General features: G+C 47.8%; 1 protein-coding gene across 1 annotated transcript in view; it reads right to left on the bottom strand.

The window, feature by feature from the left end:
• Positions 1-4,992: 4,992 nt before the first annotated feature.
• CDHR3 (cadherin related family member 3) overlaps positions 4,993-26,796 on the bottom strand; it is a 75,552-nt gene continuing 53,748 nt past the window's right edge. The window contains exons 9-20 of the mRNA XM_081244223.1: positions 23,612-23,783; positions 22,242-22,359; positions 21,178-21,276; positions 19,274-19,500; positions 16,557-16,728; positions 14,768-15,018; positions 12,703-12,884; positions 10,611-10,624; positions 9,388-9,419; positions 7,628-7,676; positions 5,832-6,101; positions 4,993-5,475 (exon numbers count right to left, since the gene is read on the bottom strand). Coding sequence (XP_081100349.1) covers positions 5,444-5,475; positions 5,832-6,101; positions 7,628-7,676; positions 9,388-9,419; positions 10,611-10,624; positions 12,703-12,884; positions 14,768-15,018; positions 16,557-16,728; positions 19,274-19,500; positions 21,178-21,276; positions 22,242-22,359; positions 23,612-23,783 — 1,618 coding nt within the window. The 3' untranslated portion in view covers positions 4,993-5,443. The remainder of the gene's footprint in view (positions 5,476-5,831; positions 6,102-7,627; positions 7,677-9,387; positions 9,420-10,610; positions 10,625-12,702; positions 12,885-14,767; positions 15,019-16,556; positions 16,729-19,273; positions 19,501-21,177; positions 21,277-22,241; positions 22,360-23,611; positions 23,784-26,796) is intronic.

Below are 26,796 nucleotides of genomic sequence, written 5' to 3'. Positions count from 1 at the left end.
TGCATTCAGGAAGCACTGTTTGGTGTTATGGGAAATAGCTGCATCTGGAAGCTTCCACTGAGGGAGTGGCTAGACCCTGCTGGGGCACCTTTATCTAATATGGGAGTAGGCCCAGGAGAACTCAGGGCTTCTTTTGCAGCTGGGACACTCCTTCCAAAAGGTCCTGCAAGGTTTCCATGTGCCCACCACCCTGGACCAAAAGCCACCGCCATCTCATACCTGGATTAGCCCAATAGCACCTCATTGGTCTCGCTGCTTCCACCCCTGCTCCCTGCCTTCCTGAAATCTATTCTCAAATCAGTACTCAGAGAGACATGCCTTCAAAACAAAAAATACGTTGCTTCCCAAACCCTGCAATGTCTCCTCATCACACTCAGAGTAAAAGCCAAAGTCTTTACAGCGGTTCACAAAGCCCTACACGATGAGCATACCCTCCTCCTCTGCCTCACCATTCACGCCCCGCAGGCCACATGTCCCCACCACCACCCCCAAATACACACCTACTTCCCCACACACACCTGTGCGAAGGAATCTCTGCCGGTCCTCATGCTCATCACTCTGCGCCTCCAACTAATCCTCAACCTGGCCTTGCCTTTGAGGTCTCTGCCTGGGGGCTCTTCCCCGTGACCTGCATGGCTCTTTCCCCACTTCTGCTGCTTGACTCTCACCTTACCATGGGCCTCCCTTGACCACCTGTTTGAAGAGGCCATCCCCACCCTCCATAACGCTGACCCTGTTCATTGTCTCAATAGCATTTACCACCATTAAAATATCATATACGTGCATATAAGATATATATATGTATATACCTACGATATATGCATACATATGAGATATACATACATATGCTATATATACACGTATATGTATAATCTGTTTATCTATCATTCCTGTGGAAATAAACAAAGACCAACCATATGGGAAAAGCAAAGGATATTTATTTTTCTCTTACTATAGCAAGTGACTCAGCCACCATCACTCCCATTTTGTCAGAGACTCAAAGGCAGGCAGAGGAGTGGGAGAGCTTTGTCATGGAACAAAGGGAAGGCTCAGGGGTGCTCTGATTGGAGGCTCTTGGCCTGGGGAAGCGGTAGGTGGGCTCACTGGAGGCGGTCCATCCTATGGTGTATATTTAGTTTTCTCTGGCTGGTCCTAAGTTAGAAGCGGGGATAAAAATTAGGGAAGCTGTCTGTTACTAATCAAGTCCTGGCCATTTGGGGCTGATTGTTACAGAAGTTATTGTTTAGCTTCCTGGATTGTTACTAGAAACAGCCATTCGGCTTCCTGCAAGTCTGTCTTAGGCAGGCTGGCTTCCCGGGCTGTTTATTGTAGATAAGGGGGTTGGTTTCCTGGGCAGGTTGCTGTAGGTTGTAGGTCCAAGTCCTATTTTTATATATGGTCCAGCCATTGTCCGTTTGTATGTTCAGTCTCTGGTCCTTCACTAGGATGTAAACACTAAGAACATTGTTTTATTTACTGCTATCTTCCCAGAGCCTAGAACAGTGCCTGGGACCTAGTCGGAACTCAGTAATTTTTTATTGTTGATCATCATAATGTTCGTGTAGTTCTAGTTAGAAAAGTTGTGGCTCTGCTACATGACTTGGGTCGGAAACCAACTGCCAGCTTGCTTAATTCAATCCAGTTCTACAAATGTTTTTTGAGCACTTACTACCTCCCCAGGAGGCTCTGTATGGGCTGTGGTTATTCACCCCAGGTGACGTAGGACAAGCACTGGCTGAAAATTGATTGACAACCAGGATTCTGAATGCTTTAGCCTTTGCTCAACATTTCTCTCCTCCTCCACTTTGGACGCATAGCTAGCTTTAAGAACCCTTCAGCGTTCGGGTCTTCCCTCACACTTCTGGAGACCGCTGGGGCTCCATCTGCTTTTTCCCTCGCCCACTACCTATGAAACTCATTTACTTCTCATGCAGTGCCTGGTGGGTGGCTGTTGTCTTTTCAAAGAGCTGGTTGCCTTCTCAGTGGGATTATTCCTTAGAGCAGGAGCCCCATCTCACCCCCAATACAAGTAACACATAGTAGGGTCTCAGTGATCTGAGTCTCCCCCCGATTCTCCATCCCATCCTATGTCTGACCTTTTCCCTGGGCTCCAGATCAAAGGTCTCACTGGCCTCAGGATACTCCCATCCTCCACACAAGAAAGTCACACCTGCTCAGAGCTGCCATCCGGAGGTTATAAGCCATACGCTGGTCAGATAACCCAAGGCTGGGGCCCCTCCTTAGGCATCGCAACTATTTTCTTTCCTTCTTTTTTTTTTTTTTTTTTTGGCCACACTGTGCACTGTGGGATCTTAGTTTCCTGACCAGGGATCGAGCCTGTTCCCCCTACAGTGGAAGCTCAGAGCCTTAACCACTGGTCCGCCAGGGAAGACCCCTCAACTATTTTCTGATAAAGGCTCCCCATTAAGTTTTTTTTTTTTTTTTTTTTTTTTTTCTTTTTTCTTTTTGCGGTATGCGGGCCTCTCACTGTTGTGGCCTCTCCCGTTGCGGAGCACAGGCTCCGGACGCGCAGGCCCAGAGGCCATGGCTCACGGGCCCAGCCGCTCCGCGGCATATGGGATCCTCCCAGACCGGGGCACGAACCTGTATCCCCTGCATTGGCAGGCGGACTCTCAACCACTGCGCCACCAGGGAGGCCCTCCCCATTAAGTTTTAAACAATATTTAAGTGGTTCTGAAATACCTTCTTCCAGAAAGGAAATTCCAGACTTGGCTTAATTTATCTTTCAGATAGAACACTCAGGGAACCAAGAAACAGAGGCCAGGATGGAAGTGGAAATAGAATCTTTGGGGATGTGTATCAGCAGGCCGCCTTCAGCTGCAGCAGACAGAATGTAAGCTCCTCAAGGGCAGGGTCCCGGGGCTGCTGTGTTTACTAATGAGTCAGCACCTGGCACACAGTAGTCACTCCATAAGTATTTACTGAATGAATGGGAGGTATAAACACACTAAGTTTGAAATGAGAAATGCCATGTTTCAAGAGCCATCATTTTCTAGATGCACTCACTTGGTTGCTTTAATTTTCTCAGCCATTACAAAACACATTGCATAAAAAGGCAAACGATAGATCTACAGACGTGAGCAAGGGCTCTAAGGAGTGAACGCATCATTGCCCAGTTTCTGCTCATGAGCCACACATGCTTCTAACACAGGCGGACAGCGATGCGGACCTGGCTTCCTGCTGAGCACAGGGGAAGCTCAAACTTAAGAATTCACCACGGGGTTCCACATCCCTCAACAGTGGACCCCTCCGTGGCCTGATCCCTGAACATCTTTGCTTTAATTTTTAATGACTCAGCATCAGGCAAGTCAACATTAGCTACAATAAATTCATACATGATTAAGGCCTTGGGAGAGAAATGTGAGAAAACTTTTACAAGGTCCCCATTGGTCCCTGGCTTGATTTTATTCAGAAAATTTATTTTTGAAACCTGGTAAATGTTAGAAACCAAATGGCCTCAGCCCTGGACCTGAGATTTCTGATTTTCCCTGATCAAATAGTCAAATATGCAAAAAGAAAAGGTGGTTTCAAAGCTTCCTGGTACCTCTCCTGACCCATGTCTTGGGTTCCTCGAGGTTCACATCTTGGGGCTTGGAAGATAATCAGCTCTTCCTGCCCATCACCAGGGAAAGAACTGACTCTTCAAACAGACCCCAGCCTTTGGGAAGTCCCTCCCTGTGCCTAACTTAAATCTCTTCTTCTGGCCAAGAAGCATGATCCCCTCCTGCCCTGTCATCACCAGAGAAGGGATAACAGCTGCTCACTGCCCTCCTTTTAATCATCCTTAATGGGCTCATAAACAGTTATCAGTCACCCCCTTCAGCCTTCTTGGAGCCTCATTTTACTTGCATTGAGGCTGAGAGCTTCTGAGGAAGGTCTTTTACCCGGGGCTCCACAGACTTGCAGAGTCTTAAATGGGTAATCAGCCACTTCACCCACTTTAACCTCCACAAATGAGCAGCTCTGCCTTCTTTGCAAAATTTAAACCTATTCAAGGGAGTTCCCTGGCAACCAAGCCTTATTAATAAATCGTGCTTGCTCTAGGCCAGGACAGGGCATTTAACAAATGTTTCTTTTTCTTGAGAAGTCACACGGACGCACGGGCACACAATAAACAGGCAGCTCCTCCCTCCGAAGTTCTGCATTTGCAGGATGGATCCTGCCTGCCCTCTACAGGCCATCCTGGGTCTGGAGAGTTCTCATCTGGTTCTCCAACTGGGAAATGGGGTGCTGCTCCAGTAGACTCTCATCTGGTCCTTTCTTCTGGTTACTGGACTAGGGGCCCAGCAGCTGGGGAGCAGGCCATGGAGCAAGGTAAGGATTGCTCGGCCTTCACCAGGCACGCGCTGAGAATTTTCATTTCCTGTTGCATTGCAGAGAGATTTATTTTCACGTCACTGCTTGTGGCCACAGGTGAAAGTCCCAGCTGTATGAATGGCTAGAGCTTCCCACTGTGTCTCTGCTCTGAGTCCTGTGGTTCCCCCCTCCACCAATCACAGAAGGTAGGGAAGGAGCCAGGCAGGTCGGTTGTAGGGCTGGTGTTGTTTTAGCTTTGAGAAAAACATTGACTTTACTTCAAGAGGAATTTTCACCAGGATGGCTAAAATGAAAAGGACTGACAACACCAAGTGTTGACAAGGGAGTAAAGCAGTCAGAACTCTCCATCGTTGGAAGCGTAAGCTGGAGGCACCAACTTCAGAATTCTCAGCAGATTCCAGCAATGGCTCTTGCAATCCCACTCCTAGGAGTAGGCTCAGAAGAAACACGTGTTTATGCTATGGAAAGACATGTACAAGGAAGTGCACAGTGCTATACCTTACAATAGTAAAAAGCTTGGAGCAGCTACCCAAGTGTGGAATGGATAAATGACATGTGGTAGATTCCCTCAGTGGGATAAGAGACAGTGAAGAAAGAGCCCTGCATGACTGGTTCACAGTGCAGCTGGGGGAATCTCACAGACATGGTGCTCAGCATGACTGGTTCACAGTGCAGCTGGGGGAATCTCACAGACATGGTGCTCAGCCAGAGGAGCCAGATACAAAAGAAATGGGGAGCTCTTTTTCCATTTATAGGAAATTTCAAAAAGGCAAAAGTAATCCGTGACCATAAAGACCCGAATATTGGTTGCATCGGGGAAGAGTCTACATAGTACTGAGCTGAATGCCTTCGATCTGTGCGCTCTATTGCATTATCAGTTTTACCTTAATGAAAAAGAATTGCAGGTATCTAGTGTGTTTTCTTCTTCCCAGGTGAACAACTCATTAGTCATCCTTTTCTTTTCCACTGATGTGCCTCTTTTGAAAAAGATGAGACGTGACTTACAAAGGTATACCGTGTTGAACTGTATTTATAAGGGAAGAAATCTGGGTGACGCGAAAATAAAGGCAGGAAAATAAGGTGAAACCAGGTGGGAGGGTAGTCCTCAGAATTTAGGCAGGAGGTCTCGTGCACTTCCTAGGGGCAAACGGAACAGAGCTTCCTAGAGGTCAATGTGAAGAAGAAACACAAGTCCACACCCACCAGTTAGCAGTCCAGTGGATCAGAGGTACTGAGGCCAGGGCAAAATCTCTCCTGGGCTGTCTCAGAAAAAGGCCACTCTGAGATCAAACCCCTTCATGTTAAAGTCTGTCCAACATTCCACCTGGGACCCTGGATCCTCCACATTTTCAGCCCTCCACCCCCACCCTGCCCTCGAGGAATGTAGGGTGAAGCAGCGTCCCAGACAGTCACGCTCCCTCCCTGTGCTGTGCTGTGGGCCAGGCAGCCAGACACCGTTCACTTTTCTGGGTGCGGTTTGGGGGACCCCCCACCCGTAAGGGCTGAGTTTCTGTTCTTTGGGGTGCTTGGCTTGCCGTCCTGGTTTCTGGACCACGGGCCTGTATTCTTGGCCTGTGCTTTGTCGCTCAGCCTGTCTCCTTCCTTGTGGGTGCTCCTTGGTGGCCCGGTCCCTTCCCCAGTGACAGGTCTTCTTGGAGCAGCTCCCTGAGGGCTGGACTCCTTCCATTTTGGCATTTGGGTTAAGGGATCTTTCCACTTTCTGGCTCCAGTTTTTGTGTTGAATTCATATATTGCCCCAGTAACTAGGGAAAAAAATCACACCACCAGTGTATAAACAAAGGAATCCAAATGCTTCTCTGCTCTCCCCCATCTCCACCCTGCTCTCTTCTCACCCCCAGGGAAAGATGAAGCAGCTAGAAAGATTGAAAGCAGGCTTGTGAAGAACACAAACAATCTTCACCTGCCTGCCCTTTCCACGAGCTGAGCTGGGTGGCTCTGACCACACAGGTAGCAAATCTCACGCTTCCCTGGAAAGCAAGGTTTAGGAGAGTCTCAAGGTCACCTCAGTGGCAAGATGAGAGGCCACAGAAGTCTTGAACTCAACGTGAGCTTCAGATAAGTTAGGCTCAGTTTCTCATGGGGTGACCCATGACGTTCTGATTTGTCGGTTTAAAAAGATCCCCTGAATCCCTGATAGAAACAGGAGTTCACCAAGGAAGGAGGAAAAGGCTTTGATTTTTATCTGTGTTACGTTAGCAGAGATGTGCAGACACAGACACAAATCTGGCCCCCGTTGAGACGATGCGAGGGAGCCATTTTTATTGTGTCGGAGCCTGCAGACGCTAATTGATGTTTGTTCACATCAGTCCAGTTGGCTCATCGCTTCCTTTCTCCTTCTCGCAAACACACAGACGCAGAACAGCCTCGGTCCTCCCTGGCTTTTGCCCCAGAAGGTCTAGTTTCCGGCGCGCCCCTGCTCCTGCTGTTTCCCTGCAGCATGAGTGGCCTCTCAGGCAGAGGATCCCACCAGCACTTATGCTAATGCGGGCACATTATGGTAACAAGTACCTAATAATAGAGGGAAATTTAATTCCAGCAGCCGCGGCAGCCTGTCCTGGAGAGGAGCCATCCTCCCTCTGAGGAGGACCAAGCGGAGCCGTTCGCATGTGAGGGTGGCAGGGAGCCAGCGCACTTGCCTCCCGAATTTGGTTTCCTTCCCTTTATTCACGTCTATAATTGAGCCTTTGTAAGTGAAGGGATGTGTGTAAAGGAGCTAAATTTGGAGCTGATTTCATGGGGGTGATGAGAGCTCTGGAGGCCAGCTTTACCTTATGTTCATCTTGCTGTCCAAGAAGGAATTCTTGGCCCTGATCGAGGAAAAAAAGAAGCCAAGCTTGCCATTTCTCCATATCTCTCGTTACCAATAGGATGGTGTTTAGAAGCATTCAGAAAGGATGAGGCAGGTGGGGGGAGGTTGAGTCCCAGTGAGCAGAAGACACAGTGGGTGACTGAATTCACCAATTCCCTGAACTGGCCTGTGATTCAGGGAGGGAGGCTGGACAGAGGCGTGGTCCTTGAGTGGGACCCCTTAGGTGGAAACCTGCTGAAGCCTCACACGTGATCATGTGCTTGAGCGTCTACAGGCCAGCTCTGTTTTGAGCTGATCTCACGTGGCGGTGCCGCCTGGGAGGATCAGCACTGTGTAGGCCCGACAACCAAACGCATTGACAGACTGCGTGAAGAGCAAGACGTGGGATATGGTCCTCCATGACGCCACCAGCCTGGCATATGGTCAGTGCCCTTATGGGCGACACTGCCACTTAATTACCTGGGTCTGCGGCTTCTCCATCAAAGTCAGTGTTCATCTGGATTGCTTCCTAAGGAAAAGAAAGAGACGGCTTCAAGCACAGCCCTACACTCCTCCCCCAGGAGAGGCTGTTCTTCCTTACAGCCCAGGTTCCTTACCCAGGGCCTCCCTGACATTTATTTATTCAATAGGCATTGTGCTAGATGCTCGGGACACATTGGTGAACAAGGCGGGGCTGGTCACCGCCCGCCCATAGCTTGCCGTCAAGCAGGAGCCATTGACAAAGAGGCACTGCAATTTACTGTGAGAAAGACTATGCTGGGGGAATATAGGATGCTATGGGGGCGTGGGGGAACAGGGGTGGGAAGAGGACATTTAATCCAGACTTGGGGGGTAGGAAAGCATCCTGAGTAAACGCTATCTCAGCTGCACAGAAGGAAGAGCAGAAATGCCATGCAGCACCGGCCAAGATCGACATCACCTACACGGGGTCTGCCAGGCAGATGTTACGTGCAGGGCAGGCACAAATGAGTCAGCCTAGGCCAATGCAGCACTGCGTCTCGGCCTGGCATGCCTCACTTAAGCCTGGCGTTCCACACCTTATTCTTTCTCCTGACCTGTACTCTGTGCCGCCCTCCAGGACCTGCCCTCTGCCCCGTGGAAACACCCGCTTCCCTCACACGGTGCCCTCCAATGGTGCTGTTCTTCAGCACACTCACGAGGACGCTGTTTGGAGTTTAATGGGCCTTTGACCCCCGTTTTCATCACATAAGCCGTTACCTACTCACTTGCCCACAGCTCCCCTCTGTGAAAACAGAAGGAATGGAGATTGTACAGCTTTCCTCCATTTGATCAACTCAGAAGCTGCACTTTTTACGGCCAAGGGGATTGATTTATTTAATCGACGAATTTAACTATACATACGTCTAAGTCTCTGAGTGGCATCATCAAGGGTACTTGCCTTAGGCAATAATAAGACCCAGGAGACAGGCGATCACCCCTTCCTCCTGTTTGCAGACCAGTGCTTATAAGCACTTAGGGGACTGGCCTGAAGTGATACTTCCTCCACGTCCTGCCTGTCATTTCCCAAATTCATGGATCTTAGATCATAACAAAGTCCTATTATTAGGGGTTAGGGGAGACCTGGGAGGGGGTCACCTTCAAGTTCCGTCACTTCCAGTGGGTGGATCAGGTTCCGTGAAAGAAAAATCAGGAGGTCACGTGAGGAGGTAACTCCCCAGCTGTCCTGTGACCCTTTGCATTTACATGACTCTTCATAATTTTCCCAGTATTTCCCCACCTGTTATCTCAGGGCAGCTGTTCTCACTCCCATTCCACAGGTGAGGAATCTAAAGCTTGAAAAGGCTGAGGGAGTCCCTGAGGTCAAGGTCATATGGCCGAGAGGGGAGAGCCAGCCTCAGCCTCCCACCGTGCTCTTTTTCTATCACTTTTCCCTCAAGGTGTGGAAAAGCAAAGCAAAAGTAAATCCCATTGAAGGCTGAAGCACCAGTTCTGGTCTTTAAGCTCCTCTCCCCTAACTCACTCTCCTGGAGAACTAGCATAGATAATAAACACCACTATTCAATATTTATGAAATCCAGTTCTTCTGCAAATATAGCAGCAGACAGGTTCAGTGGAGGGAACAAATTCTATCAGGAGCTCGTCACGCAGCAGTCTGCTCCAGTGGCCAGATACAAGCATCTCCCTGAATGATAAACACCCGCTGTGGGACTGTGGCGAGCCCCTCCCCAACCCGGCACCCCGGGGCCAGCCAGCCTCACCACCGCCGCCTCTCTCTTTGTGTTCTTCATTTCTGCAGGGAAGAGGACAGACAGAAGTTAAGCTTCTTGGACACTAAATTGACCTTAAAATTTTACCCCTACAAAGAGATCTCTCTTAAGCAGGATTTGAGCTTAGTATTGCAGGCATAGCAAAGAATTTTCTGTCTCTAGACATGTTTGTTGACTTCCTTCCACCTTCTCAGAAACACACACACGCTCTCATAGTACACCATTAAAAATTGTTAATTCTTTTTCCAGCTTATTGTCATTACTGGAAACTAGGTTTTAAATGGCTTTACAGGTAAAAAAGAAAGAGGGGGTTGCTACCTTTGTTTCTCATCTGAGGAGTCTTTGCATGCATTCCTTATGCCCTTTTTACAAAGTAACTAGGATGGGAGATAGTTTGTGAAAAATCTCATTTATTAAAATTATCTCATCGATATGATCAATAACCACTGCAGTTAAATTTCTAACCCTGCTGCGGAGATATCCCTTGTGCATGTCAGATGCACACACCTATGGCTGGAGTGATTAGAGCCATCATTTTTCTAAAACACTCTTTCCAGTTCTTTGTCCTGTCTCTCCCCATAGCTTGGAGTCTCCCTGAGGCCACAGCGTTGGAGACAGTGGTGACGTCTCCTCAGTTGGGCCTTGCTCATTTCACCAACACCCTGAAATCACTCAGCTCTCCCAGCCCATCTGACTGCACCCAGCCCCCATTTCTAACTACCCTAACCTAAGTAGCATGTGAGAATGATCAAATCCATCACAATCTGAGAATAAAGTATCATTTGTTCTTTAAAAAGAGGCATCTGTCTAATACAGGGCACTAGCTGTCCTCAGGAGGGGTCACCCCCTCTGTGTGTAGCAGCAAGTAGATTCTGTGTTTAACTCACGGAGAATTCTCCATTCCTGACCCGCTTGGTGGGGAGCAGACCTTTAGGTGCTGATGTCGAGCTGATTGGAGGTGACTCAGTAAGGAACAGGCAGGACCGAATGAGACCCAAGCGGGCCAACGGCCCCATGCACCCTGCCCTTCCCTCCCCTTCCTCCAGCTACGTCCGACCTCTGTTTCATTCCATCCACAGATGACGTGGCGGAAAACCCACCAACACAGGACTGTGCCCTGATTCTCCACCGAGTTGGAACCTTTTTATGTAGTACAACAGAGCAAACGAAAAACAATAATAGCAACAAACAAAGGTAATCGGCACTGTACATACCTACTTTCTTCACCCTGTATCGGGGGAGAAGGGATGGACAAGAATTAACCTGAGAGCACTCTGCACTGGTACACACGTGACAACATGGGGACCTTTGGGCAACTGTGTTCCCCAGGATTCAGGGGTCGACTGAAAAAGGGACCAGGGCAGGGGACTAACATGCAGAATGGGCTCCCAGCCCTGCTCCGTCACTGCTGGGTTGGGACTAGGGAGGCTTGGGAGTTTGATAATTTTGAAAACTATTGCTTTAGAGAACTTCAGGGAACCTATTTTCTCTGACAACACTGAGTGAGGGCATGACGACCCCATCAGACTGCCCAGCGATTCTTCCTGCCTGGTTTTCCTCCCCAGTAGCCATCTGAGCAGAAGATCTGGCTCACAGTGGGAAGGTTCCATGACTAGCAGTTAAACCCTGGCCTCCTGTAATGTGAAGAGCTGGACACCTGGACTCTTAAGACCCTTCCCATGATAACCTTGGATTCTGTTATTCTGTGACTCTAATTTTATTCTCTGCTATGGGACAAATATTGGTTGCCATATGGTACAACAAATTGCCAGAGAGGCCAGGTCTGAGTCTGAATTACTAGCTAGTTTTTTAAAAGTCAGCCATGTTGAAAACAATACTTAGAAGGTAACTGAAACCACCAGGTTCAAGGCGCACATTTAACCATAAATTGCCTGTGAGTTGCAGTGTCTATTGGATTACTTCCTTTAAGAACTTCTGCCCAAATCCCATTACAGAGCATCTCCATCCTTACAAGCTTAAGCATCACTCTTTTGGAGCGGGTTTTTTTTTCTCAAATCGATTTGTGAGTAGAGTCCAAATAAAAAGGCCTTTTTTAATTTCAGCAGATGCTCAAGGATTTCTTACCTTGAAGTCAAGGTTGCCAATAGCAACGAATGTCCCCAATAAATATGGCAAAATGCAATGCACATCTTTATGCTAATACTTATACTTTTATACAGCCTTTCATCCATAGATTTTAAATTATTTGACAGTAGTAGTTAATCTTCAAAATACCTTTAAAAGGTACATGAGTCTTATCACCCCTTCTTTTTGCCAGTGAGAAATTCCAAAATTCAAGTTCCAATACCTCAAGATACTTGGGTGTACAGAGCTAAACTTAGAATCTAGAAGCCTAAGCTCACTGGGACTCAGCCATGAAAAATCATGCAACAAGATTAAAAAAAATAGTGTATTAAGCATTTACTCTACATCAGGAACAGTGCTAAGTGGTTCCTTTGCATTTGCTCATTTAATTGTTTGGTTTTCAAATAAAGAAATTGAGATTCACAGAGGTTGTCACTTGCCCAAAGCCATATACCCAGAAAATGGCAGACCCAAGATTTGAACCTCTACCTTATCTGACTCCAAAGCCCAGGCTCAGAACCATCACGTTCTCACTGTAAGAGCTACTAAGACTCAAGAAACTGGCTCTGGGGAAGCTTGTAACAATTTGATGCTTTCTCCACTTTACTCTAGTACCTCCCTTTAGCCAGTAAAAGACACTCTGCAGAGTGTCACCAAAAGAGGCATATAAGTGAGCAGGTGAGCATCCCAGGGAGAGGAAGCAGGCCTGCGTTTACAGCCCTTGAGAGGGCCCCATGCAAAAGAACAATAATTATTTAGTCACACTGAAGCCCAGTTCAGTCACTGGAGCCAAAAGCTTAATTCCCTTATTACTTTTTTGTGCTCCCTCTAATTCCATCCCATCCTTTAAATATTCCACAAATAACAGCATGGCATATTCTACTACTACTCACAACCAGCCTTGTTTCTGGAGCTTTTATCCAGGACAAGGTCACCAAAAGGCTGAAGCCCCGATTTCCTTGAGAACTCATCAAGGACAAGGCAGGTGCCAGGGAAAAAGCAAAGGAACAGTTTCCTGGCCAGGCAGGTGATGAAGGGGGTCCACCCGGACAAGGGGAGCTGGGATGTCTCCCCCGTAGCTCCGTTTCCTTTCTTCATTCCAGGCACCCTCTCTACCCTGCGGAGAAATCCTAACCGTCTCCCTTTCCTTCTCCTGACGTCACCAGAAGCAGTATCCTCCGAAAGGAAATGGGGGAAGGGCCCAGCCCACTGGCAACTTACAGAGGTTTCTTGTGCTTCCCAGTCTTGCAGGGACAGTGTCTGTGGATGGCTTTGGCCAACAGGACGATCAGGGACACCAGGAGACCCAGAAGCAACATGGAGCCCAAAGTGATGACAAAAGGCACATACCAGGCTGATGGAGAATACACGTTCTTCCTCAGGATCCAGTAGGTGATCCTGAGCTTGAATGACAGAAGTGGGAGGATGAGTGGAGGCTGGTAGGCTTTGACATCAGAACCCTCTCACGTTGGGTGGTTGAATGTTCCTTCTGCTTTTTGTTCTTGCTCTAAACATCGGACATCCGTGTGCTCGTCGTTCTCACTCTTCAACCCATCACCTTATTTACAGTCTTGCCAGACATCCGTTAGACCAAAACCCAGAAAACGTAGGGAACTGGAGAGCAACTCTAGGCCTAATTTCATTCTCTTTCTTCTCCTTCCCCAAAGCTAAAAATTCCATTGGCTTTTTTTTCCTGCCAAATCATGGCATAAGCTAGGGACTAATATAGCTATTGTCTCTCACTGGGAAGGCATGAACCATGAAAGTTAGGGTTTTTTGTTTCTTTTTTTTTTTTAACACTTTGTAAGCTTCTCAGTGTTCACTCACTACCAGCTGTGCTGCCAGCTGAGCAGGCTGTTATCACAGTGAGACCTCAAGTTCAGCATTTGCTTCCCAGAGAGGGAGACTGATAACGAACAAGTTATGGAGATTTCTAGGTTGGAGATGTCAGAGCTGGGCTGTGTTGTAAGTTGCAGAAAGGTGGCAGTTCCTTACTTGGGGCACCTACTGGCTCCTACCACAACTGAAAGCCCTTCAGGTCACCTAATGCCTCCATTCATTGGGGGTAATATTGACTCCAGCCCACAGGAAAGGAATATTAAGCAGCTCTTGGTAAGACTCTGAGAAGCAGAATTTGACCACCTGTCACAGGTGGCTTTCTGAGGTTCTGGTTCCTTTTCCTCTGGCGTACTCCAAGTATGGGGCTGCCGACCAAGGGCGCCACTTTTACAAGGATCAGGAGGAAAGGGGAAAAAAGGGTCTGCACGAGTATAAGCCAGGTCATCCAAGAAGCCAGGGGCGATAATCCTCTTGTCAGATCCCAAGACGCTCCCTTCCTTCATCACACTGATTCTATTGTAGCACCTGCTTATTTTCTTCCTACTGTTTACGACAATCTGTAGGTAGTTTATTAATTTGCACACCTGTTTGTAATCCATCTCCCCCTCTAGATCAGAGGCTCAAAAACTTTAGTGCAATCAGAATGGCCTGGAAGGCTTATTAAAAACACAGATTGTTGGGTCCTACCCCACAGTTTCTAATCCAGTAGGTCTGGGGATTTGGTGAGGACTCCAGGTTTCAACATCCTTCCCTGGAAGTCGTAGTGATGATCATGGCTGGATGAGGTATAACTTTAGTGTTCCGGGGTGGGCTCAAGAATTTGCTTTTCTAACAAGTTTCCAGGTAATGCTGCTGCTGCTGCTCTGGGGACCACACCTGAGAACCACTAACCTATACTATAAGCTCCATGAGAGAGCAGAGATCATTTCTGGCTTATTCACCAAAGTGCTCGGCATATTATAGGTATTAAATCAATATCTGCAGATTGAATTAGTGGATTTTTTTTTTGGAGTGGAGGTGGGGAGTAGGGTACAGATTGACAAATGGTGACTCTTCAAAAGAAGTAGGGAAGAGCATCTGGCAGCTAGCTACTCTCACAGACACAGACTTGTATTGGCTCTTAAGAGCAAGCAGAGAAGGGCTTGTGAAGGCGGCAACATGTCCATACCCTGGATGGGCAATGCCTGATCTATCACAAGTCTGTGCATATGTGTACCTCCTTCTTTACCAGACTAGGAAAAGTCAGTGGTTCTATAAGCCCAAGGTCTCACCCCGATTTTTTCTACCACCAGTGAGTATTCCAATCCAGCCCACGGTTGGCGTTTCTGGCAACATCCTAACACCTCAACTCTTTTCAGTCCACCCCACATTTCTCCTAGGTCAAGGGGCTCCATCAACATCAATTACAAGGGATGTAACTGGGAAGTCCATCTCCCAAAACCCTTACCCTGGGGGTTGTGGTGACAATCGTGGTTGGGTGAGGAACGACACTAATACTCAGTGTCACTGTGCCTGTTTCAACAAGCGCTCCGGCTCTCTTCCTGTCGGACAGCAAGTTGTCATCAGTTATGTAGACAAGTAGTTTGTAGTTCCAGATCTTATCAAGCCCACGAGCATAGTCAAAGCGAGTCGCGAGGATCAGGCTTGTAACATTGGACCCGGCGTTGGGAGAGAAGGTGAAATGACTGTTGATGTTGCCTAAATGAGATTGGATGCACGGATTTTGGGAAAAGGAAGAAAAGAGCGTGAGAAATAAGGGTTAGAAGAAAACTGCATCCAGTCTTTTCCTTAAACGTCCCACCTCAGGTGCAGACGACTTCTGATGTACCAGGGCTGGGGCAGTGATAGGATATGGGCCGTAACAGCACCAGAGATTTCATGAGTACAGAGAGACTCCTGCTCACAACCAGTGTGGCTGCAACGAAAATGAGAGTAGAAAAGGGCACCAGCACAGGTGTCCAGGGAGAATGGCCGCCACCGCGCTGAGCATCAGGCAGAGCGCTGGCAATCCTGGTGCGGCCAGTGCTCATCAGCAGCATTAACTCGGTAACAATGTGTAACTCACGCTCAGACCAATCAGTGGGCGGCAAGAGGGAAGAGGGGGCCACGTCCCTAGCCATGGGCCAAGTTCATTGCCCGCCTTTCATGAAACCGGGCTAGTCACACCCGTGACAGATGTCCCTGGAGTCCCCCAAAGGAAGGTGCGTCCTAGGCTGGCAGGGACAGTAGTCCCCATCCCCACCTCCCCAGCGGCTCGTTTGGGGCCGCAGGCTCACAGCTTAGGGAGCCCGGAGCAGAGAGGCTGCCCGCCCAAGCAGCTCTTGCTCATTCCTCCGGGGGCTGCAGACTCACCCCCAACTAAAAACCAGTAAATGGACCAGGGGATGATGCAATTTTACCCCCGAGCAATGAAGTGCCCCATAAAGGCCTGAGGGTTCTCAGTATGGATTATTTCCATCTCCGGCCACTGCAGGCTCGAGGTGGGCTCTGCCCCTGGGTTTTGTGACACAGCCTGCTCGAGAGGCTTCCTGCTGCTCCAGTTCCGCCTCTGCCAGGGCTCAGCAGGCGGCGGAGCTAGATTTTCACTCTTTCACGTGAAACTGCTCTGCTTGTTTGGGTTGAAATCTCTGGCCCCGGCACTTCATTAGATGAACTATTTTGGTCTCATTTCCATTGAGGGGTGCTCTTTTCTTTCCCTCCCACAATGGTATATTTTTAAAGAGAGAAAATGAATGGAGCAGAAGAGAATTCCTGAGGACACATTTCAAAATGCATTTAATCTATTTCATCTATTATTATCCAGAGAGAGGACTGGGATTCCCCTGCCCCCCCTACAAGCTTTCAGGAAAAGAGGTGGGGCAGGAGTTGGACTAAAAAAAATTTTTTAAGCTACGCTAATCTGATTCATGCATCCTACGACAGGCTGGGAATTGGGGGTGGGGGGGGCGGGTCACCATCAATGGGATTCACTGTTCCTTGGGCCTTTGGGCAGCCAGGTATGGGAGTCTGGGAAGAGTTAGGTGAGAAGGGGAAGCCAAGGTGGGGGGACTGGGAATTCCAGAACCATTTGACTCCTCATCCCTGGTTTCCTCATTCAAAACTCCCCACCCCCTACACACTGTGCCAGATCAGCGTGTGAGCTCAGACCCTCACCCCTTCTCCCTAAACAGCTGCTACAGCCCCCAACACAAGGAGCCCTCAGCAAGGGTCCAGGACCACTGACATCAATACCATACCTGTGCCAATGGAGTAACGAAAAGACCTGGGGCTGGAATCAAGGTCAGTACACATGAGCTTGAAATTGTAAATATTTGTGCCAACTTTCAGATCCACTGGGATGGCCAGGAAGTACGAGTTTGGGGTACAGATTGGTTTTTCATCATTTTCGTCAATGATGTTCACAGTAACCTAGAGCAGCAGGAAAGTGGCCTTACTGAGTAGTTAGCATTGAGCCCTTACTGTGTGCCAGGCACTGGGCTGTGTGCTTTTTGTGAATTAGTGAGATTTAACCTCATCCGAGATAGCTAATATGTTTATTCCCATTTTACAGATGGGGAAGCTGAGGCTTAGGGAGATTAGGTAATTGACCTAAGGCCATTCAGTTGGTGTGTGGCAGAGCTGGAATTTGAACTTAGGTCTGTCTTACTCCAAGTCCTATGCTATTAACTTCTCTACTGTGTGTTGTGTATGTACATGCACATGTGCATAATATACACAATAATACATTTCCACACACCCCCACACACATGCAGCTAGACACGTGCTCATCCCCAGATGATGCTGAGTTGTTTTTCCAGTAACAATGATGGATTTATCGTTATGATGATGACCCTCCTGTGCTTCCTTGCTTGCTGCCCCTGTGAGTTGGAAGTTCTGTCTTTCACTTTGGAAAATCGAACAATGGCTCTCAACCATGGCTCCACTTTGTCTGGCCCTCTCCAGACCAAATGAATTGGACTCCCTGGAGGGTGGGGCCCAGGCCTGATTTTTTTTTTTCTTCCTTGATTGATTGATTGACTGATTGATTGATTGGCTGCCTTGGATTTTCGTTGCTGTGCACTGGCTTTCTCTAGTTGCGGCGAGCAGGGCTTACTGTTTGTTGCGGTGCACGGGCTTCTCACTGCGGTGTGGTGGCTTCTCTTGTTGCGGAGCACAGGCACTAGGTGCGCAGGCTTCAGTAGTTGTGGCTCGCGGGCTCTAAGCTCAGGCTCAGTAGCTGTGGTGCACGGCCTTAGTTGCTCCGTGGCATGTGGGATCTTCCCAGACCAAGGCTTGAACCCATGTCCTCTGCATTGGCAGGCAGATTCTTTTTTTTTTTTTTTTTTTTTTTTTTTTTTTTTTTTTTTTTTTTTGCGGTACGCGGGCCTCTCACTGTTGTGGCCTCTCCCGTTGCGGAGCACAGGCTCCGGACGCGCAGGCTCAGCGGCCATGGCTCACGGGCCCAGCAGCTCCGCGGCATGTGGGATCCTCCCAGACCGGGGCACGAACCCGTGTCCCCTGCATCGGCAGGCGGACTCTCAACCACTGCGCCACCAGGGAAGTCCCCAGGCACGATTTTTATGTTCCCCAGCCAATTCTAATACGCAGCCAGGGTTGAGAGCCATTGGGATAGAAGGAGGCGACCTGGCTTAGCCGGGGTCTTGTGTGTAACCCGGGATCTCAGCACTGCACTGAGCCGGTGGTGCTGGCCTGCCACAAGCAGGGGCCAGCCTGTTCTCTTTCATCACTGTCTTTTATGCCTGGTGAATTGGAATATGGACTGGGATGCCTGCCAGCACGGAATCACAGAATGTCAGCCCTGAAAGGGACTTATGTGATCATCACCCTTTTTAAAAGCTTATGAATTTCTGAGTCGTATTCATTCTACCTCTGAAATTTGGGGATTTCAGCTATTTCTGAGCCCAGGAATAAATTGAAATGTTCTCTCTAGTTAGCTCCCAAAGTGGACTCCATTCATTCCTCTCAAAAACCCCGGCTAACAAACACGACAATTACCTTCAACTTAGCACATCTTTTTCTCAGCTAGCAACGCCAAGCCTTACACATCATTGAAAACATCGTCCCACTAATTCAAAGCAAGTCATCAGAGGAACTGGACTGTTCAGGCATTGGGTTATGAGGTGACTCTCCATGTGTGAGAGAGAAATCAGGGTACAAAGATAAGCATTGCTCGGACCCCCTTGGCAAGTTGGGATCAAAGTTGAGAAATGAACTCCGCCTCCTGACCCTGGACCAGTCATTCTATCACACAGGGCTGCCTGCCGCTAGCTGAGTTCATTTTGCCTTATGCTTTTTCACTTTACTGATGGGAAAGACCAAGAAATAGTTCCCTCTTTGTGACCATCATATTACCCTCAAATATTCCTCAGCACTGGCAGCACAGACCTGTCAAAGCCTGGCTCCTCAAAGCACGGCCATGGACCAGCTGCCTCGGCACCACTTGGAAGCATGTTAGAAATGCAGGTTCTCAGGCCCTACTCAGACCTACTGACTCAGAAATGCATTTAACCAGATTCGCAACATCAGAGGTTACAAAGCAGCATAGCGCTGTGTCAAGCCAGATCATTTTAAGACCTATCCCATCTGGTGTGATGGGGCTCAGGGTAGGAACAGGGTAAAACTACTTGGGGGCAATGCACAGCTACCGCCCACCTCAACAGCAAGGGGGGATTTAAGGGCAACAGGAGGAAGCTTGTCCCCCAGGGTGGCCATCCATCTCAGCGCTTCTCCCAGTCACCCATAAACGTGGGTTTACAGATGTCAATCTTTATTTCCTGGCACTGCTATGTGTGTCCGATTGTGCTGTCTGGGACGCCACTAGCCATTTCTTGTCATGTCTGCAGGAGGTGCCCTATTAAGATTCCTTATTGCTACGGCCACACCTGGAGGGTGCCAGGGAGACCCGAAGTCAACCACTTGGGCTGGTGTGAATGCACCAAATAGCCCCACTCACAGTGACTGAGCTGCTGTCCTCGCCGTTGGTGGCCTGGATTCTGAGAATATAGATGGGGGTTGTCTCGTAGTCCGCTTTAGTCACCAGCTGGAGTTCTCCCGTTTGGGAATTAATCCAAAATATGTTTGGGTAGTGCTGGCTGGCCCCTCCGGTGGAGATGGAGTACACGATGCCTCTCTGGGGGAAGTCTTTATCTGTTGCTTGTGTCCGTCCAACCCGGGTTCTAGCTGGAAGAATAAAGTACCTGCGATTACTGCTGAGAATAATATCTGAGATTAGTCCTTCTTTGGGGGTGAGAGGAGAAATTAGGAGCAGACAGTCTCAGTACCATGGGCAGAAAGACTTTTGGGGGCCTCTTTGCTGTTCAAACTCTGTATGTTTTACATCTTTTAAATTCAAATGACACTAATGACGCCCACTAGGAAACTGGCCGTATGATTCAAGCAGTACTGCGAAGTCTAAAAGACAATTCATACCCTCATATAGACTCCAAGCACACCAATTCTAATATGATCCTAATGCTGCACAGAACCTTCACGTATACATCTTTTTGCAGTGTTGTCTTTTTTATTTTTCAAATTTTCTATGATGAGCATGGGTTGCTCTTATAAAACAAGATGACAAACATAATTTTTAAGGGTTTAGCAACAGGATGATTGGAATATTTTTGATTTTTAAATCCCGTTCCATTTTACTTATTTTGCAAGTCTGGTTGGTGGGCTGCTGGACTTCTGGCTTGCTTGTTTTATAGACGTTCTTCCTCGTAAATTATACTCCTCAAGGGCGGCACCTTCTCTTATTCAACTATACAGAACGGCACTACGTGCTTGACCCAGAGTAGGTGGTTAATAATTGTAGCAAGATCTGTGAATCCAGAAAAAGCCTATTCCTGTTGCACTTCTTATTCACTGGATAAGGCATAAGCAATCGACAGCGTTTTCTTCAGACCCTCCTTTTGTATCTTGTGTAAAATGTAATGGCAGGAGATGGAGCTCATCATAGAGAGAACGAAATGAAGAGGAGATCACTTTAGAGGGAGACTTTGGGGTTTGTTTGCTTTGCTTGTTAGTGTACAAGTATCCACAATCAAAGTCTTAAAGACGGGGCTTCGCTGGTGGCGCAGTGGTTGAGAGTCCGCCTGCCGATGCAGGGGACGCGGGTTCGTGCCCCGGTCCGGGAAGATCCCACACGCCGCGGAGCGGCTGGACCCGTGAGCGAGCCATGGCCGCTGAGCCTGCGCGTCCGGAGCCTGTGCTCCGCAGCGGGAGAGGCCACAGCAGTGAGAGGCCCGCGTACCGCAAAAAAAAAAAAAAAGAAAAAGTCTCAAAGACTGTGGTGAGGTCTGATTATTCTAGAGTTAACTGTCTCCCCTTTACTGGGAGAGACAGGGAGAAACCCAGCTGGAGTGGGGAGGAGCCTGCAGAAATCGAGGCATCCTAAAGGGCGGAAAAAGAGGCCTCCAGGGAATCCTTCAAAGGGAGAGAAAAAACATCTTTATTTTGTTTTTAAATGAAAGAAATCTAGAAATGGGAAGCCTTCTCTCTATTTTTAAATTTCAATTCTCTGAGTGAGCTGGATAAAAATCACAGTGGAGACCAAGGGAAAACTTAGGCTGCAAAAAGAGAGGATTAGAGGAATCAGGCACCCAGACAAAGAGGCAATCAGGGGGTTCAGAGAAATACAGTTTAATCAACAGTTTTCAAAATCTGGATTTCACCTGAAGGGCTCCTCCACAGTGAGGAGAATTTAAAAAGAAGTAAGACATGCAATAAACAGGAATCAGCTGTGAGTCGCTGTGCACAACACCACCAGGGCCTCTGACAGGGAGCCTCCCTCCACCCAAGTGCGTCCAGAGAAAGGGGTCTATCAAGAGCACTGGAGTCTGTGTCTTGTTGGTTACTTACGTGGGCTTAATTCCGACACGGCAAATACGTAGGATGGGCTATCAAAGACAAGAGGAAACTCATTTTCTGGGCTTGTTAGGATATAAATGTAGATATTATCTATAAACGGAAATAGGAAAAAAAATTAAATCACAATACAGGCATCTCTCATTCTGTTGCGTTTTACGTATTGCAGTCTGCAGATATTGTGTTTTTTACAGAATGTAAATGTTCACATTGTGGCAACCCTGTGTTGAGCAAGTTTATCGGTACCATGTTTCCAACAGCGTTTGCTCACTTTGTGTCTCTGTGTCATGTTTTGGTAATTCTTGCAATATTTCACACGTTTTCCTCATTATTATATTGTTATGGTGATCTGTGATGAGTGATCTTTGATGTTACCATTGCAAAAAGATTATGACTCGCTGAAGGTTCAGATGATGGTTGGCATTTTTTAGCGATAAAGTATTTTTAATTAAAGTATGTACATTATTTTTTAAGACAATGCTATTGCACACTTAACAGATTACAGTATATAATGTAAATATAACTTTTATATGCATTTGGAAACCAAAAAATTCACATGACTCGCTTTATTGCTTTGTGCCAAACCAAAGAGTTTGAATGTGAACTTGACAGCTATGGGGAGACACTCAAGGGCTTTCAGCAAGAAGGAATACGGTGGCATTTGCGTTTCCTGAAAATCACTGTCAGAAATGTGGTGGATGCGTTGGAAAGGGACAAGACTAAAGGTGGGCAGGAAGACTCTTGAAACACTCTTAGTGTTGTAATTCAGCTCCGAAAGAGGAGGTTCTGCACTAGAGCAATACTAGCGGGATGCAGGTGCAGCGGAGTTGGGGGGAAGGCAGCAGATCCTCGAGATTTTAGTAGGTGACACAGAAGAAAGGACTTGAAGACTGATTAACTGTTCTTGGTGAAGGACAGGAGGAGGCTGGGCTGATTCCTAAGTGTTGGGGCTTCTGGAAGTCTCCTTTTGAACATAAATACATCCCCAGCCCAAGCCCAAGCATTGCCCAGCACAATTTAGTCATTGCTACTCAAGGAAGATGCTTCATGAAATAAACCAAAATGATACTTGCTTTTATAGTAAGGAGGGGCAACATCCTGCACCTGCATTATCACAGTGTATTTATTGCCGGCTGCTAGATTACTTGGATTTTCATAATCTAGATCACCAATCAACTAGATTAAAACAGAGAGATCAGATTACACAGAATAAACAATCCTTTTAATTGAACTGACATTTTCTTGTACTGTTAGTGGACATGTGAATTGCAAAACCTTTCTGGAAAGCAATTTTTCCCATAGGAGGAGCTTTAAAAAGTTAGGTCCATACCTTTGCTCACTGCTAGAGAACTTATTTGAAAGAATTTATCAGGAGAGAGCATCTGTTTAAAGATGTTCATCAAGCACTATTGCCCAGCATAGGCTCAAGATTTCAGGTTAAGTCAAAGAGAAGCATGATACAGAATCCTACATGCAAGGTTATTTCTATCATTTAGAATACTTATGCATCTATGTATAGACTCTACATAAAATCTATGCATAGGGAAGAAGACAAGAAAGAAATATATCAACATGTTAATAGTGGTTATTACTGAATAGTAATGCCTTTCTGTGTTTCCTACATTTTCTACAGTGACCATGTATTAATTTCTCAAACAGAAAAAAAAAAAGTTATTTTTAGTTGACACAGTGAATAAAATTGGTACGCTTTTTGGGGGATGGGAGGTGGAGAAGGGGGTGTTTGAGAGGATGGCTAGTGGGCTGCTTGCTCTTCTTCCTGAGGCTTTATCTCTGATGCAAAGATCTCCCCCATCAAGACCACCCCCCTGTAAGACCCCCACCTTACCCTGCCCTTCTATCTCTCTCTCCCTTTCCCCCCAATCCTGCAGTGGGAACCTTGTTGTTAAATGTCTCACACAGCTCACTGAGACCTGTCTTTTACTCCCATTCTTTCTCCAATTACGTATTTGCCCCAGTGGAGATGCCCCTCTTTTTTGGGTCTCCAGTGGTTCTACAGTGCGGAATTCAGCAGGACATACTCATGGCCCTGGCCCTGCTCTCTCTCACCTCACACCTCTATGGCGAGGAATGAGCACTGATATAAACAAAAGTGCTTGAGCCCAGAGGGCACTGATATGTGACTGTGGAAGCACGCTCACCAGGCACGCAGCCTGCAAACCGCGAGCTATGCAAGAAAGAATCCAATCCTTAGCACCCCAGGCATAACCATGCATAACAAACAATTCCTGGAACTTGGGTAAAATAAAGAGCAAATGGGGAAAACAGAGTCACTATTAAGTTTGTCAGTTACAGTCGCTTGGAGAGGGAGTTACTTTGGAAATTTCTCTCTGTGGGGCAGCAAAAGCACTATGCCTGTTAGACCAACTTCCCCAATGCCCTTTCGATGATGCAATGACCGTTAACTGACCACAATTCTCCCAGAGCCAGCTGGATCCTGTAAAAATCTGCTGCTGCTTCCCACTCCGGATGGCGTGGTGAAGTTGAATTGGTTGTGTGGTGCTTCACTGTCATCATCAAAGCAGACCTTGTTCAGGTCCAGAAGCAACGTCCCCTTGGCTGCTCTCTCAGGCACCATAATGCTGGCAAAAAGACACGATTCAATATTTTCCCCCAACAAATGGTGACTGAGCATTCCTTCTAACACAGGCCCCAGGCTAGACACCCCGGCTTTCATTTCAATTGAAAGCAAGTCCGTGGTTAAGGCAGTACCTGCCTAACTGGTGTCCCCACTCTGCCCTTGACTTCTTTCAGAGGATTCTTTTTTTTTTTTTTTTTTTACAACTTTATTGGAGTATAGTTGCTTCACAATGGTGTATTAGTTTCTGCTTTATAACAAAGTGAGTCAGTTATACATATACATCTGTTCCCATATCCCTTCCCTCTTGCGTCTCCCTCCCTCCCACCATCCCTATCCCACCCCTCCAGGCGGTCACAAAGCACCGAGCTGATCTCCCTGTATATATACACTACCAAACGTAAGGTAGATAGCTAGTGGGAAGCAGCCGCATACCACAGAGGATTCTTAACACAGCAGCCAGAGGGATCCTGTGAAAATGTCAGATCACGTCGCTCTGCTGCTCCTAAATCGCAAAGGGCTCCTGATTTCACTCAAAGTCGTGACTCTGATCTACAGCATCTTTCATGACGTGCGCCCACCCCTTACCTGTCTGAACTCATCTCCTACTAATCCTTCTTGTTCACTCTCCTTCCACCCTGGCCTCCCTGTGCTCCTGGACACTCCCCAGGCTCTGGCCTCAGGGCCATTGCACTTACTGTGCGATGCTTTTCCCACAAATGTCTTGCTCTTTCCCTATCTTTAGTCTGGAATCAAATGGCACCTTCTCAGGAGGCTCCCTGGCTACCCCAACTAAAATGTCAATGCCCCCAGCCCATTGCTCCCTCTCCCCTTCCCCCCTGTAGGTTTAATGCTTGGTGCTTACCATTTTCCAATATACTATACAGTTTACTTACATATCCTGTTTATCGCCTGTTTGCCCCCAAGAATGTAAGCTCCACAAGACTGGGGATCTTTATCTGCTTTGTTCTTGGCACACTCAAGAAATACTTGTTGAATGAATGAATGAATGGTAGCTTATGGGACTAGCACAGGAGTGAAGAATATAAGAGAAATAGAAATTCTGCCCCTGCCTGTAGGAATTGATAATCTGGTTGGGGAGGATCGCTGTACCCCTGCACCCCTCCCTCCCCTCCCATGCTTAGAAGACTGGTAATTCCTCCACTTGTGTTCTCAGGGCTTCGAAGTCATAGAAGGGCTTCCTGACACCTTAGCATCATTTATTCAATAGACGCTTATTAAAGGTTGAATTCGGGGCTTCCCTGGTGGCGCAGTGGTTGAGAGTCCGCCTGCCGATGCAGGGGACACGGGTTCGTGCCCCGGTCCGGGAGGATCCCACATGCCGCGGAGCGGCTGGGCCCGTGAACCATGGCCGCTGAGCCTGCGCGTCCGGAGCCTGTGCTCCGCAATGGGAGAGGCCACAACAGTGAGAGGCCCGCGTACTGCAAAAAAAAAAAAAAAAAAGGTTGACTTCTGGGTCCCAATCTCAGTTCACTCCAGCAGGGAGGCAGATAGTATGCAAATGAGTAAACCATCTGGTCAAGCCCAGCTTGGAGTGGGAGACTCTGAGGAAGCATGGTAACACCTCCAGACCCATTAAGGGACTTCACACGTCTCCAGGTTTCAGTTTTTCCATCTGTAAGATGGGCATGTTGATTAGCTTTTGCTACATAACAAACCAGCCCAAAACCTAGTGGCTTAAAACAATGGGCATTTATTCTTTCTTACAACACTAAGGGTTATCCATTCGCTCTTTTGGTTCTAGGCCAGCTTGGCTGGTCTCTCCAGTCACTGGCAGCTCGGTGGGGGCTGGATGCTCCAGGATGGCCTCACTCACAGGTATGGTGGGAAGGTGGGTGGTCTCTGCTTCATATTGCCTCCCATCCTCCAGGAGGCTAGTCTGGGCTCTTCTCATGGAGATCTTAGGCTTCCAAAAGTAGCAAGAGAGGGCAAGTCCCAATTCATACACACCTTTCAGTCCTCTGCTGCGCCATGTTTGTGAATGTTCTGATGGCCAAAGCAATTCACCTGGTCAAGTCCAGATTCAAGGCGTAGAAAGAGATACCCATCTCTTGATGGGAGGAATGGCAAAATCACACTGCAAAGCGGCTCATGTACAGGCAAAGAGGAATTTGTGTGGCTAGTATTTTCTTTCTCTTTTTCTCTCTCTCTCTCCTTCCTCCCTCCTCCCTTCCTCCCTTTCTCCCTTTCTCTCTTTCTTTCTTTCTTTCCCTACCACAATCATGTTTTGCCTTGGGCAGGATTTCTTACAAAAATATATTGGGAGCTGCCAGGAGAATGTGCCTGGAAGACCTACAGCTGCAGGAATAGAATGACCACAGACCCCAGCCGCTGGACTCTGAAATCCATCGCTGTATTTGCAGTGAGGTCATGTGCCAACGACAGGGCAGGGCAGAGATACTAAGGCAGACTCATTCCTGTCCTGTGACAGCTGACTTTGGCTCCAGGACTCCCCAGTGCCCTAGCCAAGTTCATGGACTGCAGAAGAGACTAGAACATTCCCACCCATGCACCCTCCCTCCTTCCTTTACTCAGGTCGGACTTGCATCACGGTCTGGTGACCCTCGCAGCCTAGCCTAGCTCTCTCCCCATCTTCTCCCACAGGCATTTCCACTAATCAAAGCCTCGCACATCTAATCCTGTCTTGGCGCCTTGTTCTCAGAGCATCAACACGTGTCTCTAATCCTCTGCACTGTCGTCTCTCTCCGCAACAGAATTAGGCTGCTTTCCACACTCCACATCAGCTCTCCATGGCAGCTAAAATGGGCTTAGCAAACATGGAGCCAAGTCTGACGGCAAGCTTGTTTTTGTGCTGCTGAGGATAACCGGATTTGCTTTGGGAAAGCGGTCTTTCTCACAGGTGGAACTGAATCTCCGTGATGTCTCTGTGTCTCAGCAGGACTGGAGTCCCAGCATTTCCATTCTTGTCTTGATGGCACGATGTCATGGTTTTACTCACAGATACTTAGAAGAGATGCTATTTGTTAAATACCGAC

This window comes from Mesoplodon bidens (assembly GCF_964165515.1).
Source record: "Mesoplodon bidens genome assembly, chromosome: 9".
Taxonomy (NCBI): Eukaryota; Metazoa; Chordata; class Mammalia; order Artiodactyla; family Ziphiidae; genus Mesoplodon; species Mesoplodon bidens.
This window is presented reverse-complemented; position numbering and strand designations above follow the sequence as displayed.